Source organism: Panthera leo, chromosome A2, assembly GCF_018350215.1.
Source record: "Panthera leo isolate Ple1 chromosome A2, P.leo_Ple1_pat1.1, whole genome shotgun sequence".
NCBI classification, from domain to species: domain Eukaryota; kingdom Metazoa; phylum Chordata; class Mammalia; order Carnivora; family Felidae; genus Panthera; species Panthera leo.
In genome coordinates, this window is record NC_056680.1 from 22,719,973 (window position 1) to 22,743,451 (window position 23,479).

The following is a 23,479-nucleotide window of genomic DNA, read 5'->3' on the forward strand; positions in this document are numbered from 1 at the left end:
TCCAGAATACTCGGCAACTTGCTTCTATGCTTTTATTGTAAGCAAGTGTATTTGAAGAGCAGAGCATTTCATCACCCTGTAGTTGACATTAATTATTTAACCAGTCCCCCTTTGCTGGACGTCATGCTGTTCTGGGTCTCTTTTCTGCTCGAGAGTGCTGCAGAGAATGGACTTGGGCATGGATTCTTGCAGGGTTGGGTGTGCTTCTATTGAATAATATCTGGAAGTGGAATTGCTGCACCAAGAGGCATGCATATACTTAGGTATTACGAGAATGTCCACTAAGTAGGGTCTTATAATGGTTACACACTTAGAAACTGCACAGGCATACCTTGGAGGTATGGCGGGTTTGGGTCCAGACCACTGTGGTAAAGTGAATATCGCAATAAAACGAGGCAAATTTTTGGTTCCCCAGTGCATATAAAAGTTATGTTTACATGACAATGTAGTCTGTAAGTATGCAATAGCATTGGGTCTAAAAAACAATGTATGTGCCTTAATTTAAAAATACTTCATTGCTAAAAAATGCTAACCATCATCTGAGCTTTCATTGATGATCCCAGATCACCATAACAAATATAATAATAGTAATAATAAAGTTTGAAATAGTGCGAGAATTACCAAAATGTCACAGACAGACACAAAGTCAGCAAATGCTATTGGAAAAATGGTACCCACAGATTTGCCCTGCAGAAAATTGCTACAAACCTTCAGAAAGTAACCTTGTGAAAATAACGCAGACTCTGGGAAGCACAATAAAACAAGGTATGCCTTTAGTACTCAGCTCCATCCGTTGTAACAAAATACCATAATGTGGGTAGCTTACACAACCGAAATTTATTTTCTCACGGTTGTACAGGCTGGAAAGTCAAATATCAAGGTCCAGTAGGGTTTGGTTTCTGTGAGGCTTCCCTTCCTGGCTCGTTGACAGCCATTCACCTTCTCATGGTGTATGTTCCTGGAGAGAGAGAGAAAGAGGGAGCCAGCTCTATCCTGTCTCCTCTCACGCAGGTGCCAGTTACGAAGCCCCATCCTCATGACCTCACCTAGCCCTAATCCCCTCCCAAGGCCCCATCTCCACATTGTGGGTTAAGGCTTCAACATGAAACTGTGGGGAGGGCGCACAAACATTCAGTCCATGACGCCAACATTTTGAGAGTTCTAAATAGTGGATTTGTAATTGGCAAACGTCCATGTTCATTCCCTTGAATTGTCTCTCTCAATCCTAAATATGTTTCACCAATGTTGCCTTGCCACATCATGGTGGTGTTTTTTTCCTCCATTACCTTCGGTTTCTACGCTGGTAAAATTGCTCGAGTAAGATGGTGTATGTAGGTTTTTCAGTCTGTTGAGAATGGTTACTTGCCTCCGCCTAGAGGGAGACCCTGCTGCAGATTCTTGTACGTGCAGGACGATGGGAGGTTTGAAACTCCATCCAGAATGCCCCGCAAATCTGTTTGAGTGCCCTGTTCTTGTCAGCTGGAGTCCATTTATGGGAGAGGACATGATCATTTCACCCTTCATTACACTGTCCACTTTCTCCTGCTCGTTGGGTAGATGTTTGAGGAGACATTTCAGAGTTTCAGAGAGAAGTAAAGAATACACTCTTGTTTTTCAGTGTTGGAAGCCCATGTGCATCCTAGGTATTTGTTTATACAGATCTACTTCATCGTTGCCACTTGGTTTTCAGTGCCTTAATAAGGGAAAGGGGGAGAAGATGTAAATAGTAAGAGTCTTTCCTTGGCTGTGTCAGTCCTGTGTGCACGTGTGCGTGTTTGTATTAAGCTCATTGGCTAAATGCATCTTATATATTATACTGAAAAGCTTCCAATTCAGGTCTTTCCAGAGAGTAAATGTGAAACGATAATGTTAGAAACTGTTTTAGCTTTCACGGACAGGGTATTGCAAAATCTAAGACTGATGAACTAAATGGGTGAATTATAAAAGAATATAAGAAATAAGAGAGTGATTTTGTGCAGCCAAAGTTAAAATTTAAGGTCAAACCACTGGTGCATGAAGAGAGATGTCACTGACAAGAGAAAAGGCATATTTTTCTGATTTGCTTTGAAGTCTAACTACAAGCCATGCATTAAATTAACAATATTATCATAAAAATGAGGGTGCTAATTCTGTCCGATGCTGAAATTTGAAAAATGGTTTTACAGAAGCCTAAGCCATGCATTAAACGAACACAGTATTAACTGGACTGATATTGTTAAATCAATTTAAATGCTTCCTGCAGCCTGTGTTTGTGCCGAGTTGAATAGAGAAGAGCACCATTTGTTAGTTCAACCCAGAACTTTCTGGTGCCCTGGTTTTAATTTGCAGAATTTTCTTTAGAACCGTTCCTCCAGTGCTTTGTCTGCTACAGATTTACTCTTTCAAGTAATCGATTCCGTATTAAAAGTATGAGGCTGGTATTTTCTTTCAGTGCTCGTTTGTTCTGTACTACTAATTACGTCCAGTTGTGTTTCAAATTACACAGGAAGCTCCTCTAATGCAGAAGATCCCTGGGATGCCTGTACTGCTGAAAATACTGTGGGCTCATCTGCTTCATTACATAAACCCTACACATTTTCATTCAAAAGGTTATTTAATCAAAAGCGCGCCCAATAATAAAACCGTATAAATATTTAATGGAGTTCCAGCAATTCTGCATCAGTTTCTTGCCCTGCATGAGCATGCCAGCCTTGTAATTCTGTGGTTTGGGGTGTGTGTGTGTGTGTGTGTGTGTAACTTAGGATTCTCTAAAATGTACCCACTTACTTCATTTACTTTTTGTTTATCTGTTTTTTGAAAGGGATAGAGATTCTCTTTTTTTGTTGTTTTTTGTTGTTTCCTCTGTGTCAGTTTTTTTTTGTTTTTCTTTTTTTTTTATTTATTTATTTATTTTTTTTTTTTTTAAATTTTTTTTCAACGTTTTTTATTTATTTTTGGGACAGAGAGAGACAGAGCATGAACGGGGGAGGGGCAGAGAGAGAGGGAGACACAGAATCGGAAACAAGCTCCAGGCTCCGAGCCATCAGCCCAGAGCCTGACGCGGGGCTCGAACTCACGGGCCGCGAGATCGTGACCTGGCTGAAGTCGGACGCTTAACCGACTGCGCCACCCAGGCGCCCCCCTCTGTGTCAGTTTTAACCCCCTAGGTTTGTGCCTCTTTTCCCTCCATAATCTTCTCTATATCTTTGTCTTTCATCTCTTTGTTCTGATTATTTATTCTTTCAACAAATACTATTGAGTGCTAAGAGTGAAGTGTTAAGTACTAAGGCTGCCTTTGCAACTAAAGAAGACAGGTTGTGGACCTTGAGGTTTTGTGTGTGTGAGTGTTGGGTATGGAGAGAGACATCCAGGAAGCAGGTGCTCAGGGCAGAGTCGGAGCAGTGTGATCTTTGAGGGTGCAGTGAGGGGCTCTAGGAGGGCACAGAGCTGGGCAGGCTGGGGACTCAGTGATGGTGTCTTAGAAAAAGTGATGACTAAGGGAACAATAAGGTAGGGGGCTTCTGCAGGGGATGGGATAGGCGGGGAGAATGCACAGGTGAGGAGGAAGTTGCTCTTTGCAGGAGGTAGTCACTCCTCTCCAACCCCCAGGAAGTACGGGCCTGAAGGGCTGGGCCTGGTGGGAACACCTGAAAGGAGCTTATTTTCTGGACGCATTGGAAGGGGGGTGGGGAATGTGGGAGGTGGAGTTGGTGGCTGGGGTGAGGGCTGGGGGGGGCGGTTGATGATAAAAAGAACGGGGCTGGATTGAGAGAGGCAGGCCAGACCAACCCACACGAAGAACTGGAACTCTACCTGGAGGCAGCGGAGGACGTGGAGGGTCAGCTGCAGAGTGATGTATAGGGACATCCCCCTAAAGTTTTCCCCTTCTTGATTAGGTCTCCCCTCATCCTCTTTTTTAGGCAGTTAATGGTCTTCTTCTGTTAGGCCTGGAAGCTCCATTGCTTTCATCCTCCAGCCCAGCTTCCGGCACGAAGTAGGGTTGAGTTCTCAATATCATCCAGAGCCCAGAGTCAGCTGGTTTTCACTCCTGGGCTCTAGGCTTCGATTTTCGTGAGCCAACATGTGGCACGATCCTACACCAGTGCCAAAACTTGTGTGAGCCTTGGTGGGCGAGCCCGGCCCACTTAACTCTTTATTTTTAGATCCTCCTCCAGCACATTCCGGCCATTCATTTAATGAAACCTAAACCTCGCCTTTCCTATTTCAGATCATTAAACTTCCCATTGAGGATTTTGCTGTGTCTTTAAAATGACAGAGGTAACGAATGCCTACCGGGATTGTGCAGAAGGAAGGAAAAGGCAGGTGGTGACATGTCCTCACTGTCAGAGCCCAGAGTTGTGTGGTTGGCCTGGGAGGACGGGAGGAACAGTTCCCGAGAGGAGAGAAGAGTGGGTGGTAGTCTAATCCCTGAAGAAGACCACGGGTTTACATCAAGCTTGGTTTTGTTTTTTGGATGGACCATGGCAGCATCATAGATATGCACTTTTTATCATGAAAAGGAGAAACAGTATCTTCCAAAGCAATATCTTTGGATGTAATGAGCATATTCTTTTATGGATACAAGTAGGAAAAAGTGGCTCATGAGAACTCTGCAATGATGTTCACGTGCAAGTTTAGTCAGTGTTTTATGTTTTATGGCACCTAGCAGGTTAGTTACTATTCAGTGAACAAACAAAGGAACAAAGGGCCCAGTGCCAGATGCCTTCCTGGGAGGGGATTTGGCAGTAAGCCAGCTGCACTGTCTTGACTCCATGTCTGCCACAGACCCCCGTCACTGAGAGGGTTCAGAGTGTGGCATGGAGTGGGACAGTGTGCAGCCATGCACCGTGGTGGTTTCCATCTTGGGTATTTATTTAGACAGTCACGTGGGCCTATGGCCGCAGCACTTATGTCCAACGAACGCAGCGCCTCGCTCTCCAGGGGAGGTCGGGGCCTGTGACCCCTGTCCTCAACACCCCCTTCCTACTCAGCAAATGTCAGCTCCAGTTGGAGGCCACATCTGTTGGTCTTTCTCTCTCGTAGCACACATGACACTCACGTATATATTTTCTTGGTTCCTTGTGCTTGTGCATCCAGATGCCGTCTTCCTCTTTCTTATATGCTGAGTTCTGTGTTGACTCTTCACCCACTTACCTCTTTTCATCCTCACAGTGAGTTCACGGGGGGAAATCCAGTTACAATTCCCATTTCCCCAACACAAATACTGAGACTCAGAGAGCTGAGAAGCCTTGGCCAAGGTCACCCGGCTGGTGTGTGGCAGAGCCAGGATTTGAACTCGGGGCTGTCTGCCTCTGTTGCTTTAGCTCTACTGCTCTACCCTTGTGTGAATCAGAAGAGGAGAGCCAGCAAGGAAGGAGAAGGGGAGAAATAAACAGATGTGACCATGTGGCAGTCCTAGCTCTTTAAGGGGTGAAAATTCTTTGTCTACCTTCTTAGTACGTAGTTGGTGGACTGGCTTGACCATCTCCGGGGCTGCCTCAGCTCTCTCCCACCGTGCTAAGACACTCTTCCCATTTCCCCGAGATTTACAGGAAGGACTACCCACTTTGGGGGGAGAGAGAGAGATGGCTGAGCGCCTCTCTAGGGTTCATTCCTAGCAGTGGGAGCGTGCAAAAGCAAATGGCAGAAGAGAATTCTACCTGGCCAGTGATGACGGTGTGCACTGCATCCATTTCTTTTTTAGACTAATGATGTCTGATTGTTTAAGTAGGGGCGAAGGAGAGCTGTTTATCAGGCCGTTGGATCTTAGGGCTGGAGTTGACCAGATCTTCAGTTGTGAATTGATCTGGCCATCCCACATCATCGTTTCACAAAGTAGAAATCCAGAGAACATCCATTAAACTGTAGGAACTGGAAGGTTTCCCAACGGCGAGCTGCTGGGAGCGTGGAAGCAGTTTCACATACAGGGCGCCCTTGGCGTTCCCCTAGGGAGGAGCAGTGGGTAGTGCGGCGAGCATGGTGAGCACGCACGGCCCATGGGCCTCCTCGGCACAGCTGCCTGGTGTGCACCGTTCCCTCACACGGACGGCTGAGCCCAGCTCCCTTTGGTGATACACACCAGATTGCTCAGCATAGCTTTATCCTGATGCAGTCAAGGGAAATTAGTCAACTGCAAGCTTGGATGATGCCACTAACAAGCTGGCGGGGGTTCAGAAGAGCAGATTCCTCCACTGTGGCCACGGCTCACACAGCGATGGCGAGCATGGTTTTGATTACTGCACATGTTCCTCCCTGATGAGGGCAAGAACATTTTGGTCTTCTTTACTTTCCAACCCCCTCTGCAGCCCCCCACATGCACGGACCTTTACACTAGCCAAGTTGTTTCAGGTCTGTTGCCTCATTGGATCCTCACAGGAACCCCTGGAGGGTAAACAGAAGATGAATTAGCACCTTCTTATGTATACGAATCTGGGACCCAAGGTTCAGTGACTTTCCCAAGGCCACACAGGGAGTACATGGCAGGGCAGGATGTGGACCCAAGTGTCCTGACTCCCACCTGAGTACACAACCCCAGGAATCAATATTGATGATATGTATTCGGCAGAATGTAGATGAAGTTTAAAATTTACGTGGAAAATGGAACTGGGAAGTTTGGGACTGCAAGGTATAGGACACCTGAATAAAGGCTGCTTTAGCATATAGGCATCTCATATGATCTCACGGAAGAGATGTGGAGCAGGGTGGCTGCAGGTTTGGTACGATGCTTCAACAGTGTCCTCAAGGACCCACATTGGCTCTATCTTCCTGACCTTTGCTCTCCATTCTTAATCTGGTCACCCCATTGTTGCACAATGACTGCTACAACCCCACAATGGCATCCCAAGTGGGAAGGAAGGAGAGAAGGAAGGCATTGGGTAGAGGAGAGTTTTCCCGTAATGACAAGAAAAAAACTCATTAAACTTTGCAGAAAATGAACCCTTACATTTTGTTGGCTGGGAATGAATCAAGGGACCATCTCTAGCTTCAAGACAAGCTAGGAAAGCATGCTTTCAGCAGAGGAGGATGGGATAGATGTGATTGGCTAAGTCTGGTTTTGCTTCAGGCTTTAAGAATGGGCATCTTGTCACTCTCAACCAGCTCAGTCAGCAAGGGAGACAGAGGACGGGGAAATAGCTGCTTTTTTCAACACCTGCCCGCCTCAGTCCAATATGGACTGAGAACGTTGGAGAGACTCTTCTTCAGGTTGGACTGTGAATTGCTTCCTGGATCCTCAGATGATGTTCCATTTGTGGACTGAAAGTCTTGGTCCCATTTGTCAAGGGCTAATTTCAGAATCGTGTAAATGTGTTTTTGTTTTTTTTTTTTTTTTTTTTTTAGTCCATGCCTCCTCAGAGGAGATCTAAGCTCTATGACCATTGAGCGACAATTTTTCAAGTGCTTTTCTGTGACTAAGAACAAAGATTAAAGAGGGAGCAAAAGTCAGACTGATAGAAAGCATAGAATCTTGGGGGCCAGAGAAGAGAAATTGGGGGCTTTCAGGTCCTCAGGTCAGTAGCTATAAGGTCAGACTACCTGGGTTTGAATTAGGACTGCACCCCTTGTTTACTCCCCAGGGACTTTGGGCAAGTTGGCCATCCTTGGTTTGCCCCGGTTTCCCCATCTGTGAAGGGGGAGTAATTGGAAGGGCTTACCACATGAGGTTGAGTTGTCCCGTGAATGAAGTCTAGTCTGTGCCCAGGTGGAGTCAGGGCTCAGTAACAGTGAGTTGCATATATCAGTATTATCACTGCTCCTACTTGCTTATTAGCAAGCACCTCGGCACTGAAACAGGATAATCTCTGTCACTGTTGTAGCAGCTGTAGTTCTGGCCCTCTTCAGTCTGTCCCTGTAGTGTGTCCAGAAGCGGTGGGCCCAAGCTCATCTCTTTATTTCCCCCACTTCCCTGTGCATAGCCCTCCATGGTCCTCACTCCACACACTTCAAGTCCAAACCCCTTAGCCAGACTTTGCTTGAGAGCTGGGCCTGTGAGAGGTGGTTCTGGTTCCCTTCCTCTGGAGCTCTGGGCTGGGTTTTTGGTCGCTGCAGTGGAAACATGATGACACTCATTTGAATACGTTGTAGTTGGGCACCTACTGTGGGCCCACCCCTGTCGTTGTCACTAGGGGACATACTGAGGAACCGGATATGGACCCTTACGGTGTGGCCCCACCTGTGGTGAGGGATCCAGGCACCAGGCTGTTAGGATTTGGGAGTTTACAGGAGAGGAGCCTCACCTACACCACATGCTGCTTCCCAGAGGAGGCAGGAATGAGCTGATCCAGAGGATGAATGGGAATCAGCTGGGAGATGCTGGAGCAAGGCTCCAGGCAGAGGGCCCTGTGTGGGAGGACAAGATGGGATATATCAGAGGACAGGAAGGGAGTTAGGGCTGCCAGTGCCAAGTCTCTAGGGAGGGATAATGAATGAGTGAAGTTGGGAAGGTCAACAGCGCCAAGTGTCCAGAGCCCTACTGTACCCTGGGAAGGCTGATTTGCAGAGCAGTGGAAAGTGTGAATGGGATTGGCGGGATGCGGCATGATCCGATTTGTGTTTTAGAAGGACCCAGCCTCGCCACAGTGCAGAGAATCATGCTTGATGAGAGAAGTGAAGATAAGAGCACTCAAATTTCCACTCCCTAGTTGTGAGTTTGGACAAAAACAAATGGTCATATTCTGGGTATTCTGGGATAAAAAATAATGGGAAGGTCGGCATTGGCCTGTGTGGAAGGTGGTGTCACTGCTCATGAGCAGTGCTCTGACCCATACTCACAGAGCCTCCCAGAGTGACCGGGGAATATCAAGGTCCTTTCCTTTCCTCGATTCTGTTGTCACTCATGTGTGACCCACACACGGGTCCTTTGGCTCCATAAAACCAAAGACAGGAGTTGGAGCTATATCCACCCAAGTCTGGGATGCTCTTTAGATCCCACCTGGATTATGCACTGTCAGTCATGACCACGGAGCCCCAGTGTTTGGAGCCACTCCTGAAGGACTGTCAGTTAACTGTATATGTTTACACCCTGAACATTGCCATATATCAGCACATGCTCTAGAACTTCCTTTCTCAAACAAGGAAAGAATATTGGGCACTTAAGCACAATTTTATATAGGGGCACCGATTGAGAAAGTCACCTATGTGAACGAATCGAACCCCTAGTTATGTTGCTTCTTTGTTTGTTGGCATGTATCCTTAAGTTATTTGGTACCACTAAAATGGTTAATTGTGTTCTCTTGGCTATTTCATCTCTTTGCAGTATAATGAGGAGCTTCACTACGTGGAACCTTGCCTGAACGGGACATTGGTGCAAGCTGACAGGACAAACAAGGAGGTAGGGTCTGTGGCTGGGCAGGTGCATCAGGGGTCATGGCATGGCCTACTCTCCCTCACGGTAGTGGCTGACGCTAATTCTGTTCTACTTTTTAGGAACTCATCAAATGTATTGCCTTTAATCATGGCAATAAAATAATTACATTGAGTTCAGAAGCTCAGTAGTTCTGAAATACTTGCATTGATTTACTTTTTCTTGCTCTATGTACGTCCTGTGTCATGCTTGATACCTATGTTGAAACCATTGAAAGAAAATAGCTTTTGCTGAGATTTCAAAGAAAATTGAACCCACTTGTTAAATCTGTTGTTGCTCTTCCTACAGTTGATTAAATAATCGTTGGGGTATCTATGGGGGTAACTTGTCTCCCAGGTTAGAAGGTAAGCTTTATGAGGACAGGGATGATGTCTGCTCACTGCTGTGTGTTCAGTGCTTTGAGCATTGGAACAAATGAAGGATGTGTTAAAGGAGGACCTTGGGAAATGGGGTAAAAGTTTCTCTTCCTATTGGAGCCTTCTGGGAAAATGCCCAGAATAGGTTTCTATAAAATAAATCCTTTTTCCCCTTATCCATCTTTAAACTTAGGAGTACAGACCACTATAGCTACCACCATAGCACCCCCTACAGGGCCGGGTGACAATTTAGGTCAAATTAGCTGTGTAGCAACAATATCACACCTCCTAGGACACACAGCTGCCATTACTCGTGTTGTTTCGTTGTATTTGCCATGACGGGCTGCTCCTCTCCTGGAGAGCAGATTCCCACGAGGTGGCTCAGGGCACTGCCAGGGTAGGTTTCTGTGAGGTGCTGTGCCTGTGCTGGGGAGACCCCTCGTGGCTCAAGTGGGCAGGGAGTGGCATTGGTGCCATCTTAAGTGCAGGTGGCATTTCTGAGGGAGTGAACAACAGAGGATTAGGAGAAATTCATTCCAGCTAGAACACAGAGTGAGAAGGAAAAATTATACCAGAGCTAATGTCCAAGCTTCAATTTGAGGGGCAAGAAACACTGTAATAGGCTTTATGTTAGGAGGGTAGAAGAAGTGCATTGTAGCTCAAAGAGCAGGTGTATCTAGGGAATGTTTGTTCATGGCCACTTTGTAGGGAATGAATGATTTAAACCTATAGCCAAACTTTCCTAGGGACCTTCCCCTTGTTTGACCATTGCCTGGGTCTGGATTCTGCCCCATTCCCAATATTATAGCTTTGGAATATCCTCCAGAGCCTCAGATAGGTGTCCAGTGATGTTGCCTGCAACATTAAATAGAAAAGATGTTTGGGGTGCGTGGGTGGCTCCGTCGGTTGTGTGTCCGACTTCTGATTTCAGCTCAGGTCATAATCCCAGAGTTGTGGGATCAAGCCTGCATCGGGCTCCGTGCTGAGTGTGGAGCCTGCTTAAGATTCTTTCTCTCTCACTCTGCCCCCCACCCTGTCTAAAGTAAATAAATAAAAATTTAGAAAAGATGCTTAAAATGGTCATGGCCTCCCTTCAGATTGCTTCCCAAATAAACAAGGAGCAGTGTGATATTTGGATGTATGGAGTCTTATGAAAGGTAAAAAAGATTGTTAGATAAAGCAGGCTAAGCATTTATTTAAACCTGTCTTTGGAAATGTGTGAATATTGAAGACTGGAGCAGTTTTGAATATAAAAATGTATCTAGACATCTAATTCTGCCAATGAGGAACAGCCACATTCCAATCAGATTCTTCCCTTTACAACTAAAAAACCCTGGAGGTAACCCAGTAAACAAGATTAGGAAGACTCTGGAAGGTGAAAAAGGAAGATGAGCTTCCTGGACTTAAATGAATGAGCTGAGTTGCCTGGGTTTTCTTGTTGATTCCCACCATCTGTCTGAATGGAGCACTCCAGGACCCTCCCTCTCATACCTACAATAGGCAGAGACCAAAAATAATAATTAAAAAAAAAAAAATTCAAGAAAAGCCTGTTCCTTCTAGCTTAACAGCCAGGAAGGGGGTAGCCTCAAACAGAAAACCTTCTTGACAATACCTTTACTACTGCACACAAACACCAGTGGGATGACCGTAGTGGGCAGCCCTCCACCCCTTCAGGGCTCAATGAGGAATCGACCTTCCACCTCACCCACATCCACTGGGCCCTTGTGCTATACCTCAACACAGAGACTGGCTGCTAGGAAAAAGATTATATAGGATCCAGAGTCTTGTAACATAAAACCTAACGTGCCCAGAAAGCAGTCGAAAACCCCTAGTCATTCCCCAAACCAGGCAAATCACAACATGAATGAGAAAAGACCATCAACAGAAGCCAATGTTGACATGAATCAGATGTTGAAATTATAAAATTGCTTCAACAAGCAATTAGGAATTCTCTTGAAACAAGCGAAAAAAAAAAAAAACTCAGCAAAGAAATAGAAGTTATTAAACAGAACCAAATGGAAATTATAGAACTGAAAAATACAGTCACCAAAATAGAAAGCTCACTGGACCAGCTCAGTAGTAGAGTGGAGATGACAGAAGACAAAATCAGTAAACTTCAGGACAAATCGATAGAAATTACCCAATTTGAACAGCTGAGAGAAAATGAACTGGAAGAAAATGAACAGAGTCTCAGGGACATGTGGAGTGATAACAGAAGAGCTAACATTCATAGCACAAAAGTCCTAGCAGAGGAGAGGCAGAATAAGACTAGATATGTTGGCTGCAAGCTTCCTAAAATTAGTGAAAGGCATAAACAGACATATTCAAGAGGCTGAGTAGACTCCAAATAGGATAAACCCAAGTCACTCCATGGCAGGGCACATCATAAATATAATTAGAAAAGGGGAAAAGAAATAACTTGATAGTCACAGAGAGAAGGGGCACATTGCTTAGATTACCTATTTGTATGACAGCAGACTTCTCATATGAAATCATGGAGGCCAGAAGGAAGTGGTATAGCATCTTTTAAGTATTCAGGGAAAACAACCATCAATCCAGGACTCTGTATTCAGTGAAAATATGTTTAATGAATGAAGAGGAAATAAAGACATATGCAGATGAAAGAAAACTATGAAAATTTTTTACCAGCAAACCTACCCAGAAAAAAAATGGCTAGAGAAGTTACCTAAATAGAAGGGAAATAACAGAAAGAGGCTTGAATCTTCAAAAAGGACAGATATTGGAATGGGTAAAAATAGGAGTAAGTGTAATAGAGTATCGTAATTATCAAGAGATTATTAGGTCATACTTGATAATTGAAGCAGAAATTATAGCATCATCTGATGTCGAGGCCACTGTTGCTAAGGAAACACTTAAGCCGATTATATTTTTAAAGTATGGAGGGTAAAAGGACCTAATTAGAAATAAGATTTCTACATCTTTCTGAAAGTGGTAAGTGCTGATATCAGTCAACAGTGATACATTACATATTCATATTACAACACCCAGAGCAATTAAGAAAACAATGAAAAGAGGTACAGGTATCCTCCACTTTTGAAAATTCACTTTACACCATTTTGCTTTTATAAAAGACCTACGTTAACACCTGTTTTTGCTAACCGAAAGATATCTGAAGAGGATTTTTACTTTTATAAAGAAAGACAAAAAGCAAAAATAGCATCCAGCATTTGTTTTGCTGTGAGTTATTATAGAGGCAGGGTGCACCCTGAACAGTGAGAGCAGTCCTGCCAAGCTCTTTCCCCAGGAATCACACTTCGCAACTTTGCATGAAGCCTCCAGAGCTTTGAACCTTGTCTGTGAGCATCTGTGCTTTATCTCCATTTATTTTGTGTGTCTCTTAGCAAGATGTGTCCTAAGGTGTCTGAAAAGCCTAGGAGATTATTTTTGGGTCTGGGAACATTCAAAAAAGTTTCCATATAAATTATTGGTAATTGCTTCTTTTCTTTACACCATTTTAGCTTATGACAAGTTTCATAGGAATGTTCTACTTGCGGATAGAGGGGGGAGTGTACTTAAAAAGTAACTCATAGGAATGTAAAAAATAAGACACAACAGGAAAAAGGATAAATTGACAGACTTAAGCCCTGCCGTATCACTAATGATCTTAAATGTAAATGGTCTGAGCACACGGATTAAAAGACAGAGGTTGGCAAGTGGATTTAAAAAAAAGTCTAATCATATGCCAACTACTAGAGTTTCACTTGAAATGCAATGACATAGATATGTTGAAAGTAAAAGGATGGAAAAGATATATCATGCAAATATTAATTTAAAAAAAGCAGGAGTGGTTCTGTCAATATCAGATAAAGCCACCTTCAAAGCAAAGAAAATTACTATTACTAGAGACAAAGAAGGACAATACATAATAATAAAAGAATCAATCCACCAGGAAGACATGACAATGCTAGATGTGTTTGGACCAGAGTTTCAAATACGGAGTTTCAAAATACATGAAGCAAAAACTAATAGAACTGAGAGTAGAAATAGATAAACCTACAATTATAGCTGGGGACTTGGACACTTCACAGTCAGTAACTAATAGACTATTGAAAAGAAAGTCGGCAAGGATATAGAAGAACTGAACGACCGATAAGATCTAAATAACATCTATAGAACACTCTACCCAACAACAGCAGAATACACATTCTTTTCAGGCACTCATGGAACATTCACCAAGATAAAACATACTCAGGGTCGAAATACAAACCTTAATAACTTTAACAGAGTTGAAATCATATAGAGCATGCTTTCTGTTGATAATGGAATCAAACTAGAAATCAATAACAGAAAGATGACAGAAAAATCTCCAAACACTTAGAAATTAAGTATACCACTAAGTAATGCATGGAACAAATGGAAGTCTTGAAGGAAATTTTAAAAATATAAAACCTTGGGGCTCCTGGGTGGCTCAGTCGGTTGAGCGTCTGACTTCGGCTGGGGTCACGATCTCGCGGTCCGTGAGTTCGAGCCCCGCGTCGGGCTCTGGGCTGATGGCTCGGAGCCTGGAGCCTGCTTCTGATTCTGTGTCTCCCTCTCTCTCTCTGCCCCTCCCCTGTTCATGCTCTGTCTCTCTCTGTCTCAAAAATAAATAAACATTAAAAAAAAATTTTTTTTTAAATATAAAACCAAATGAAAATGAAAAGACAATATATCAAAAGATGAAGCACAAAGCAATCAAGTGATGAGATGGAAAGTTACAGCACTATATCCTTATATTAAAAAGAGGAAAGCCTCAAATTAATAATATAACTTCACACCACAAGAAATTAGAAAAAGGAGACCAAACTAAACCCAGAGCAAACAGAAGGAAGGAAATAATAAAGAGCAAAAATCAGTTAAATTGAAACAGGAAAACCACAGAGAAAAATCAATGACACCAAAATCCGGTTCTTCAAAAAAAATTTTTTATTTTTTTTTTCAACGTTTATTTATTTTTGGGACAGAGAGAGACAGAGCATGAATGGGGGAGGGTCAGAGAGAGAGGGAGACACAGAATCGGAAACAGGCTCCAGGCTCTGAGCCATCAGCCCAGAGCCTGACGCGGGGCTCGAACTCACAGACCGCGAGATCGTGACCTGGCTGAAGTCAGACGCCCAACCGACTGCGCCACCCAGGCGCCCCAAAAAATTTTTTTTAAACTAATAAATCTCTAGAAAGACTGACATAAATAAAAGGAGAGACATCACAAATCACCAACATTAGGCATGAAATGGGGAATATCGCTACAGAACTGCAGTGATTAAAAATTATTAATAAGGGAATATTACAAACAACTTTACACTCATGAATTTGACAACTTAGGAGAAATGAACCAAATCCTTAAAACTACAAGCTACTAAGATCCAACCAAGATGTAATAGATAACCTGAATAATCCTATAAACAATTAAAGAAATTTAATTCATAATTTAAAACTTCCAAAGAGAAATCTCAAGTCCCAGATGGTTTCACTGGATAATTCTAAATATTTTAAAGAATTACTATGAATTTTACAGAATCTCTTCCAGAAAATAGAAGAGGAGGGAAATCCCTCCAACTGATTTTATGAGTCTAGTGGTTCCCTGATAATCCAGACAAAAATGGTGCAGAAAAAGAAACCTATAGTTACCTTCCAGGGAGACTCCATGATGAGAAAAAGAAACCTATCAACCATAACCCTCATGAACTTACAGCAAGAGTCCTCAGCAACATTTTAGCACATCAAATCTAACTATGTATATATCTATATCTATAGAATAATATACCACCACCAAGTAGGATTTATTCCAGATATGCAAGGCTGGCTTGACATCAGTGTCAATCAATGTAATTCACCATATAAACAGGCCAGAGATGGAAAATCATATGATCATAGCAGTTAACTCAGAGAAAGCATTTGATAAAATCCAACACACATTCATGATTAAAAAACAAAACAAAACAAAAACCTCTCATCAAAATAGGAACAGAGGTAACTTCCTCAAATTGGTATCGACCATCTACAAAAACCTACAGCTCATATCAGACTTAACAGTAAAGATTTGAAAGCCTTTTCTCTTACAATTGGGAACATGTAAGCATGTCCACACTTACCACTCTTATTCAACATAAGGTTGTAGGTTCTAGCCAGTACAATAAAACTAGGAAAACAACTAAACAGCATACAGTTCTGAAAAGAAAAAATTAAACTCTCCCTATTTTCAGATGACATGATTATATATGTAGAAAATTCCCTAGACTTTTCCAAAAAGGCAAAACCTGAACTAATAAATGAGTTAGACAAAGTTACATATACAAGATCAACACCCCAAAACCAATCCTATTTCTATATACTAACAATAAACATATGGAAACTGAAATTTAAAAACCAATACCATTTACAATTGTTCCAAAGAAATAAAGTTGAAAAAAAAACATGTGCAGGTTCTGTGTGATAAAAATTACAAAATGATCCTGAAAGAAATCAAGGCCTAATTAAATAATGGAAAGACTTACCATGTTCATAGATAGAAAGACTCAATATAGTAAAGATGTTAGTTCTTTTCTAATTGATCTGTAAGTTGAATGCAATTGCTATCAATTCCAGCAAGGTTTTTGTAGACATAGACAAGGGTATTTTAAATTTTACAAATGCACAGGACCTAGAATAGTAAAACCATCATGGAAAGAATAAAAGTAGGAAGAATCAATATACCCTACACTGAAGCCTATTATAGTTACAGTAATCATGACAGTGTTGTGTTGATGAAGGAGTAAGCATATAAATCAGTGGAATAGAAGAAAGAACACAGAAATACACCCACACAAATATGCCCAACTGATTTTTGACAATGGTGCAAAAACAATCCAATGGAGAAAGACTACCCTTAATAAGTGGTGCTGGAGCAGTTGAACATCCATAAACAAAAAATGTACAAATAAAAAAAAAACAGTTAAAAACACTTCACCTCGATCCAAACCTCCCCACTTAAACAAAATTTAACTTTAATGGATCAAAGACTTCACTGTAAAGTGGACAACTTTGACACTTTAAAAAAACATAGGAGAACATCTTCAGAATCTATTGATAGCAAAAGCACAATCCATAAAAGGAAAATTTGATACAATAGATCTCTCTCATTAAAATTAGAAAAAAAACCTTTTGCTGTGTGAAAGACCCTGATGAAAGGGTGAATGTGGCCTGCAAATATCCTCTCCAGTTATATATGCAAGCCACATATCTGATAAAGAATGAGTATATAGAGAATACATAAATAACCCAAAGTCAACAGTAAGAACAAACAATCTGATTAGAAAATGGTCAAAAGACATGAAGAGACATTTTACTGAAGAGGGTAGATAGATGGCAAGTAAGTACATGCAAAGATATTCAACATGATTAGCTGGGGAAATGCAGATTAAAACCCCAATGAGATATCACTACACTCTTAAAAATTTTTTTTTAAATTAAAAAAAATAAAGCCCCAAAATGCTAGTCAGGATGTGGAGAAACGGGGCTGTTAGAAATGTAAAATAGTATAGCCATTCTCAGGGCACCTGGGTGGCTCAGTTGGGTGAGCATCCAACTCTTGATTACGGCTCAGGTTATTATCTGATGGTTTCTGAGTTTGAGCCCTGTGTCAGGCTCTGCACTGATAGCAGGGAGCCTGCTTGGGATTCTCTGTCTCCCTCTCTCTCTGTCTCTGTCTCTCTCTCAAAATAAATAAATAAACAAACATTTAAAAAGTAAAATGGTATAGCCATTCTGGGAAACATTTGGCAGATTCTCATAAAAACTGTACATGCAGTTATTTTGTGTTCCAGCAATCACACCCTTGGGCATTTATCTCAGACAAATGAAAACTTACATTCACGCAAAAATCTGTGTGCAGATATTCATAGCAGCCTTTATTCATAATAGCTTCAAACTTGAAACAACCCAGATATCCCTCAGGAGGTGAATGGTTAAACAAACTAATATATCCATGCCACAGAACAGTATTTAGCAATTAAAAAAGAAAAAAAAAAAAAAAGAACCAGTAATGCACGCAGTAGCTTGGATGAGTCTTCGAATCTTTGGGAATTATCTTGAGTTATATAAAAAAAAAAAAAAGCCAATCCCCAAATAATATATCTTGCATGATTCCATTCATATGCCATTCTTGAAATAACAAAAGTATAGAAATAGAGAGTAGATTAGTGGTGGCCTGGGGTTAGGGGTGGAAGCAGGGGTGAGGTGAGGGATTATAAAAGGGCAGCTGGAGGGATTTTTGTTGTAGCATAAGAGTTCTATAGCCAGACTGCATCAGTGTCGATATCCTGGTCGTGATATTATTCTGTAGTTTTGCAGCATGTAATTGGAGAACACTGGGTGAAGGGTATATGGTGTCTCTCTGTGTTATTTCTGACAACATTTGGATCTATAATTACCTTAAAATGAAAGTTTAATTAAAAATAATCTGCAGTATATGAGGAGATATTAAAAGGGGCTTTATCAAATCAGTGTGAATCCAATGTGTTAGGTTGCTTTATTTATCTTTTAAAATTTTTTTTTTTTTTTTTTTTTAACGTTTATTTATTTTTGAGACAGAGAGAGACACAGCATGAACGGGGGAGGGGCAGAGAGAGAGGGAGACACAGAATCGGAAGCAAGCTCCAGGCTCTGAGCCATCAGCCCAGAGCCCGACGCGGGGCTCGAACTCGCAGACGGCCAGATCGTGACCTGAGCTGAAGTCGGACGCTTAACCGACTGAGCCACCCAGGCGCCCCATATCTTTTAAAAAGTACTAGTCGTAATTCAGTTTCTCATAGCAAGAGGTTACAATGTTTTTACCTTACAGGCTTTTTTATTTGGAGAAAATCTCAGAAGACAAATCGTTTATTTCATTGAAATATTCGGATATTTCAAAATAAAGGTGTGTTCCTTTGGTGAATTTGAACCAATTTCCATTTTTACCATCAAATTGATGTTAGGCCATTGTGCGTTCAGGACTCAGTGTCATGTGACAAAGACTGACAAATTCATGTAAAGCAAAATGAGAATTTATGTCAGTTCACCTAACTGCAGAGTCCTGGGGTGGAAAGAATATATACCCATTGCACCTTAAACGTGATGTCAGGAGTCACCCCCCTCTCCCTGGCTGCCTCCCCTGTGTCTTCTGTGGACTCTGATGGATTCTGTTAGGCCAGATGCCCATCCTGGATGCATAATGCCATCTGCAGTGTGTGGGGCAGCCCAGTCAGCAGCATGGTCCAGGCCTGTGTAACTGTGGCTAGAAGGCAGGCCTTTGTTGGACAGACCTGTTTAGTGTTCCAGAACGAAAAGACTGTGGGTGACCAGGCCAGTACCTATGAGGTACATGCTCAGTAGAAGCATACATACATGCTCCGTAGAAGCATATAGGAATGAATGAATGAATGAATGAATGAATAGATGAGCCACTGGGAGAGGATTCTCACTGAAAATCAGATTTTCTTTTTGTTTCAATAGAAGATCCATGAAACATTAAAAACAAAAGCGTGAAGCTCATTCCCTTTTAAGATAACTAGAACAATCTGAATTAGATTGCGGTTGAAATTACCGGATTCCAGGTCGACAGTGCTCATTTGTTTAGACGAAATCCCCTGAATGGCAGCTTGGAACCATTCTCTCATGTTGTGTGTGAAATGGGGGTGGGGGATTGTGACCTTCTGTCTAAACCTGTGTGGAATTTGCAGTGCGCACAGTGATGCTAGCCTTCCGTCCTCTGAGCTCAGTAATTCTGACTGCAGCGTGCCAGGTCCTTTGCGATGCTTCATCTTTCACTCAAAATGTCCATGTGCCTCCTGACGAGTTCTCATGACAGCAAATAATTGAGATCCTTTCCTACCCGTACCTTTTCATCTCATGGCTGTTTCCCTGGTGGCCACTGTAGTGTGACTTCCAGCTAATGAAAGGGCTTCTCGACGGTGACATCTGGGATTATTATGTCATGTACCTTTAGTTCAGTGATCTCAAGCTCTGGTCTTACCATATAATATGCTGGTGACATCCTGAGAAGCCAGAGCTAGATGATTTTAAGTAAAACAGTATTTGATGAAATTCATTTAAAATTTTTGAAAGAGGAGAGCATCTTAGTGAGTCTTGAAATAGAAGAGAGGTTAGGGTAAAAATGCTGGCCTTGGTCAAACTAAATTCACAGACCTCCTGTGATTTTGCTTGAAGTAGCCTATGGCACATCTTCCCTGAACAAGTGATCTCCAGGTTCTAAGTTTTTGGTTTTGTCTTTTAAAGGTATTGTTTGCTGTGTGGAGAGAATTTTGCTTTGCTGCTTTATGTACCGATTACTGACTTTTTTTTCTTTAAGGAGAAAGGAACCATGACCAATTGGATGAGCCTGGAGCTCAAATATAGAATTCAAATGAGTAAACTCTCATCCTAATCTACTTCAGACCTTCTGAACCATTCATCAGACCCAAAAATGAACCTCCTGTGGTCTCTCTGCAGGGGAAGGGAGGAAGGAGAGTGGTATGGTCTTTCTCTGGTTTTACAATGAAGATGTTCTGAAATCCACTGAATTTCATGGCTCTGTTTAAGATTCTCGTGTGAATATTTGTTGCAAAATCAACCCATCGGAGAATCCCATGTAACTCTCATCTTTGGCAGTTTTGACCTTTTCCTGTGGGATCAACAGACATTGAACTTCTGTGCATTGATGAAAGTACACATCAGAATCACTGAATTTTGCCCAGCACCGTTGTTTTCTAGCCTGTGGTCCGTCAAAAGGGGCACCCGAGATTTTAAAACTTGCCCCCATGGCTTTATGGGCCTCCAGTGCACTTGCCAGTGATATGGGAGTGAGAGGTATGTCATGAGCTGTAAGCAGAAAGTAGCCCTCTGCATGTCACTGAGTGGTGGCTGCCCCCACGCCAAGAGAGAGCAAGTTTGCAGAGGGAACAAATACCAACCCACTTTCATTCAACACAGAACTAATAAAAGGTAGTGTGAATTGTGTCATGAGTACGTTAAAAATAACTTACACAGAGAAAGATTGGGAACAACTGAAATGTAAAGAAATTCTTCTAGACCCAATATAACTTAACACAATGCAGCTTTAAACAAGAATAAGGTATGTTTATGCATATTAGCATGAAAGAGTAATGGGGTGTGCGATTAGATTAACTGTAGGTATGAAGTTCTGAGCAGATTTATAGAACGTACTCATCTGGCATAACTAAGACTTCATACCCACTCAATAGCAAATGTCCACACTGAGCCCCTTTTGCAATCAGAAATAAAATATTTTTTAATAATTAATTCCCTATCCTTGAAATTAATGCAAATGTTTTACCAAAAAAAGTATTTCTGTAGGTCTATAAATACAAGTCCAATTATCTTCTTATGGTTGTGAGAATGTCCTTTTTGCTAATTTCTTGATAGATCTTTCCGTTTGAAAATGGACTGATTTCTGCTTATCAAGGTCAAGAGATAATAGCCATATTTTAAATCCATATCTCCCTATGAGTTTACATGAATTAGAATATTGCTACTAGTTGTCCAAATTCCTTGTGTAGTAGCTCTGTAGAGTTAAACATATGAAAATGGTGATCTAAGGCCTGTTTCTATAGGAGATGCATCCTAGAAATAATGCTCAGTTATTTATTTCCACCTTTATACTTTGTTATATATTTATATTTATTTGATAAAATTCACTTGTTTGAAAATAGCCAAACTACTGCTACATAGTTTGAGTTAAAACCATTAATTTAGCACAATTTTTTTTTGCTAATCTCCACTGCAGTATAACGTGCTGATTATGAGTTCCGTAAGAGTCTAGATCAGGGGTCAGCAAATGTTTTTATTAAGGGCCAGATAATAAATATTTTAGGCTTTGTGGGCTATGTGGGCTCTGCTGTAATGACTCGGCATTGACATTGTGGCATGAAAGCAGCTATAGGCAATACATAAACAGATGGACAAGGCTGTGTTCCAATAAAACTTTATTTACAAAAATTGGCACAGGTTCATATGGTCCATGGGCTGTAGTTTGCTGATCACTGGTCTAGATTGTAGACAACACTAGAAGAGGTCTGTTATTGAATAAAGAACATACATTACATCAGGTTAAAATCTTTCAGAAAGGGCCACATGGAAATCGGTGGTTGAGAGCTGGAATAGACTGTGTCATATTCATTTGGTCTTCTCATTTAACTGTTGTGGTAAACGAGGGGTTGAGCCAACCTGAACCTTTGGCTCAATTTTTACTTTGAATAGACTGGCCAGCTCACTGATTTCTATTGCTCGGTTCTGTGTGAGCTGAGAACTATTTGACTTAAGGACAAGAAAACATGGATATATGTTGTGAGTAATGGTGAATATAAAAAATAATACCACCAATAATACAGTATTTTACAATTCAGAAATACTTCTCTTTTGATTCTCGTGGGTATTACCTTTGTTATTCCCAACATATACATCTGGAGCCCTGGGCTGAGATGCATATGGTCAGCGGAGCTGGCAGAGGAATGGTAGAGGGGGATGCAGAGAGTGTGTGAATGTCTCTCACAGGTACATGCAATCAGTATATACAGAATCCCATCACCAGTACCAATCTTATGTTCCAGATCCTTCCACTACCCTCACTACCTGAGCAGGTAGGGTTATCTTTCTCACATGGTTCAACAGTACTTCATGCTACTACAGTCTTGCTGTGTGGAGAAAGCCCAATTCAGATTTAGGTTTTAAAAGAATGCCATTGAATACGATGTGTTGGGGGTATCTGTGTGATAAGCTATCCTTATGCAGCTGTAGTGTCCGCCCTACTAGAAAGGGCTGAACCACATGTCTGCATGAAGTGTAAAGCAAATGATAATCCAGAAGTTTGTTCATCATTTTTCTCTCCCCATGTGGGAGTCCATTGAGTTCTTTATCTTGACCTTCTCTGTGGCTGCACATGGCAGGTCTGCTGCAAGCTGTGTGTGTGCCTGTGCGTGTGTGTGTGCATGTGTGTGTGTGTGTGTGTGCTGCTCCCATCTCTTGGTTCTACCACTCAGCTAAGGAGTTGACTATTGAAGTAAAATGGTGTCCTGTGGTTGCTTGGGGGTGGCCTGGTGGTTGTGCCCTGCCATTTTCCCCAGTCCCCAGCCAGAAAACACTATGGAGACCACCTTTTATAAACTCCGTCCTCTACTCCCCATGCTTTCACTGACCGTGCCTTGATTTGCCCAGTGACAGCTGTTTGGGCCCCAGTGGCCTTGTCTGTGTTTCATTTCAGCATCCCATTAAACACATAGATGGCCCTCTTCCCGAGGCTTCTTCTCTGGTGCCGTCTTGATGTCTCAAGTTGTGTGGGGCTTTGGGGTGGCATGAATAAAAACTATCAAACCCTGAGACCCCAGGGGGTAGTTTCCCAGATACGCTCAGATATCTTATCATAAACGTGCGCACCTCATTTACTCAAAGAACATAGATCTGTTCACTACTTAGACTACAGTGGGGGACCAAAGCTACTTACCCTATATGGGACCCCTTCAACCCTCAGAGACCGTTGACTCTCACTTGACACACAGTTTTAACCAATTTGAGTGTTAGCTGACATTGAAGGGAAAGCAGTTGGGTGGGCAGGGCAGGGCCAGCAGAACTATCTGGAGACACTGTTCTCTTTCAGCATTCCCCATCCCAGGCATGGTTCCTGCTTTTATCCAGATGCCCAAAATGTAAACGTACAAGGTCCCCACTGGGTCCCTTCCTCAGTCTCCAAACCCCATACTGACACTTCTTCCTCAAGTCTCTGCTCTCTCCCACACCTCTGCTCCAGATGCCTGTC

At 42.2% G+C, this 23,479-nt stretch overlaps 1 protein-coding gene across 1 annotated transcript in view; it reads left to right on the forward strand.

Moving 5' to 3' along the window:
- The window catches only part of CACNA2D3 (calcium voltage-gated channel auxiliary subunit alpha2delta 3), an 859,990-nt gene that overhangs the window by 396,910 nt on the left and 439,601 nt on the right, over window positions 1–23,479 (forward strand). Inside the window, exon 9 of the mRNA XM_042929688.1 lies at window positions 9,233–9,307. Coding sequence (XP_042785622.1) covers window positions 9,233–9,307 — 75 coding nt within the window. The remainder of the gene's footprint in view (window positions 1–9,232; window positions 9,308–23,479) is intronic.